At 54.0% G+C, this 2,771-nt stretch overlaps 1 protein-coding gene across 1 annotated transcript in view; it reads left to right on the top strand.

Annotated features, from left to right (window-relative positions):
- Dscaml1 (DS cell adhesion molecule like 1) overlaps window positions 1-2,771 on the top strand; it is a 325,176-nt gene that overhangs the window by 256,241 nt on the left and 66,164 nt on the right. Inside the window, exons 9-10 of the mRNA XM_028783764.1 lie at window positions 1,907-2,185; window positions 2,554-2,673. Coding sequence (XP_028639597.1) covers window positions 1,907-2,185; window positions 2,554-2,673 — 399 coding nt within the window. The remainder of the gene's footprint in view (window positions 1-1,906; window positions 2,186-2,553; window positions 2,674-2,771) is intronic.

Raw genomic sequence — 2,771 nt, 5'->3', positions numbered from 1 at the left:
TATATATATATATATATATATATATATATATATATATATATATATATCACTCCTGTTATACAAGTCCTACCTCAGAGCCCAGGGAGATGGTGGCAATCAGGCCTGCACTGGCTTTCAGAAGCAATTCTATCAGAAATTCAAGGAGGCCTAGAGGCCTAGGTGTACACACATACACACACACATACACACACACACACACACGTACACACGTTTTCACAATGACCTATGGAGAGCAGTCTCTTAGGGAAGTATCAGTAAAGGGAAGTGGATCCTGAGTTACAGAGAGATCTATCTAGAGATGCCCATGTCTCAGCCAACCTCCCACAGGAGCAGGGACAATGTCCCAACCTAACAATGTCCTAACCCTAACCCACCCCAGCCAATAACAGGGATGTGTTGCTAGGACCAATGACCCTAGGATATCTGACTAAGGCTTAGGGTAGGTGTGGAATCAGATGGGTGCAAGCTGGCTAGAGGACGGGGAGATCATGACAGTGGAGGAGGGCGTGCTAAGCAAGGCTCGGGCATGGAAAGTCATGATGATAGATAGATCCCTAGCTGGAGTAGAGGACAAGGTGAGGGTAGCGTTAGAAGGCCTGCTGAGGCCCCTGATAGGAGTACCGGAAGCAGTACCTTCTTAACTGCCACATCCTCCAGACCACCCGACCCCACCCCGCCAAGGATTCAGGCGCTTTCTCTGTGCACATCTGGCTGCTTCGCACCATGGGTCTGCAAGGCCTGCCTGTGCTCTCTGCTGTGGCCGTGGCTCGGGGTAGGCAGGCCCGTGTTGAAATAGCATCACTGGCTTCCAACGAGGGGTGGGCAGGAGCCTGGGAGAAGGCTGAGGACCGTGGGCAGCTTTGTAATTTAATTATTCGACTGCAGAAAGGAGACCTCATCTACCCGTGCTCATCCTTGTAAAGCTAATTGTCTGTCTCCTTCGCTCTCCTCTCCCCCCCCGCCCCACCCCCCACCATGAGCTGGGGAAGTCGCTGCCAGCTAATTGAGTTATCATAAAGATAATGGCTGATGTTCCCGCCAGTGCTGAGAGAGGAGGATCCATCTCCCAGAGACTCAGCCTGCAGACAGGCACCCCAGCCCTCCATCCCCCGCCCCAGGGGTTGAGATGAGGGCAGCCTGGTGCAGAGGGCTCTGCCCAAGGACTCTACCCATGTGGCCACCGGAGGGATAGCAGGCTCTTTTCAGTTTTGGAACACCTAGTGAGACACAAGGGCCTGCCGAATGAACGTTTGGGGTCTTTTTTCAGACGTATGGATGCTGCTTAGTAAAAAAGAACCTTGAGTTGGACAGACAGATCAGGTCTCAAGTCCCAGTGTCACCTATCTCAGTCACTGCTCCTCCTTTGTCGTCCCATCTGTAAAGTGAGACCATCAAGCTCCGAGTGTACGGCTGGGGGATTCAGTGAGGTTCCTGTGCTCATATAATGGTTCTGCAAGCTGATGGCCACGGGGAGGGACAAGTTCATGAAAGGACCTGGTTTGGAAGTGTCTGGTTTTAGGCAAGTGGTCATGGAGAGAGAATCTAAGCAGGCCTTCTTCGCTTGCCACCGGAACACTGCATCTCTCTCTGCCCCAGGATCACCGAGAGCTGGGGGGTGGCTGCCAAGATAAGAATTTATACACAATCTAAGCAGTGGGTCAGGAGGCGCTTGAGTCAAATTCAAAGACCAGTCTGAGATCTGGGAAGACTAACAGAGAGACAGGGAGTCCTGGCTTGGGTTTCCAGGTAGACAAGAGTCAGGGCACCAGGGCCTGCTCCGAAGATGCTGCATTCAAAGGAAAATAAAGTCCCAGGGATCTGGGGAGCTACATTCCAGGCCTGTCCCAGGGTAAGCCAGAGCCCTCAAGTAGGGCAGCTGATCATAATATCCCCTTGCCCCCTCCAGTGCCCCCTCTAATCCAGCCCTTCGAGTTCCCCCCTGCCTCCATCGGCCAGCTGCTCTACATTCCCTGTGTGGTGTCGTCGGGGGACATGCCCATCCGCATCACCTGGAGAAAGGATGGACAGGTGATCATCTCAGGTTCAGGCGTGACCATCGAGAGCAAGGAATTCATGAGCTCCCTGCAGATCTCCAGCGTCTCCCTCAAGCACAATGGCAACTACACTTGCATCGCCAGCAATGCAGCGGCCACCGTGAGCAGGGAACGCCAGCTCATCGTGCGTGGTGAGCGGGTCAGGCCAGTCCCAGGATGGGTGGGGATGGAGGGGCAAGAGCATCTCTCTAGGGTTCCAGTTGGAATTACAGGCTCTTAAGAAGTTGGTTCTGGCTGGCTTCTTAACGACAGAGAGACCCAAGCCTCTTACTTTCAGGCCTGGAGTGGGAGGTGGGGGAGAGGGAGAGCATCCTTCCGTGGTCAACCAAGAGCACAGTCAAGTTTAGGACTCTGAGCTCTCACCCTTTTGGACTTTACAAGCTGTCTGCTCCCAACACTGTAATGATCCAAGAAGGGCTGACATCTGCTGAAGAGGCCCCCAGACCCAGGGGACCTGGGTGAGACTAAGCCTCTTTTCTCCCCACCTCCCTTTCCACAGTGCCCCCTCGATTTGTGGTGCAGCCCAACAACCAAGATGGCATCTACGGCAAAGCTGGTGTGCTCAACTGCTCGGTAGATGGCTACCCACCACCCAAGGTCATGTGGAAGCATGCCAAAGGTGAGCCTCTTCTGTAAGCAGAGCAGGGAGGACCTGGAGGCTGCTCTGACAGGCAGGGAGGACCTGGAGGCTGCTCTGACGGGCAGGGAGGACCTGGA

The sequence above is a fragment of the Grammomys surdaster genome, unplaced genomic scaffold (assembly GCF_004785775.1).
Source record: "Grammomys surdaster isolate TR1022 unplaced genomic scaffold, NIH_TR_1.0 1164, whole genome shotgun sequence".
Taxonomy (NCBI): Eukaryota; Metazoa; Chordata; class Mammalia; order Rodentia; family Muridae; genus Grammomys; species Grammomys surdaster.
Note: the sequence above shows the minus strand (reverse complement) of the source record. Positions and strands in the feature narration are given on the sequence as shown.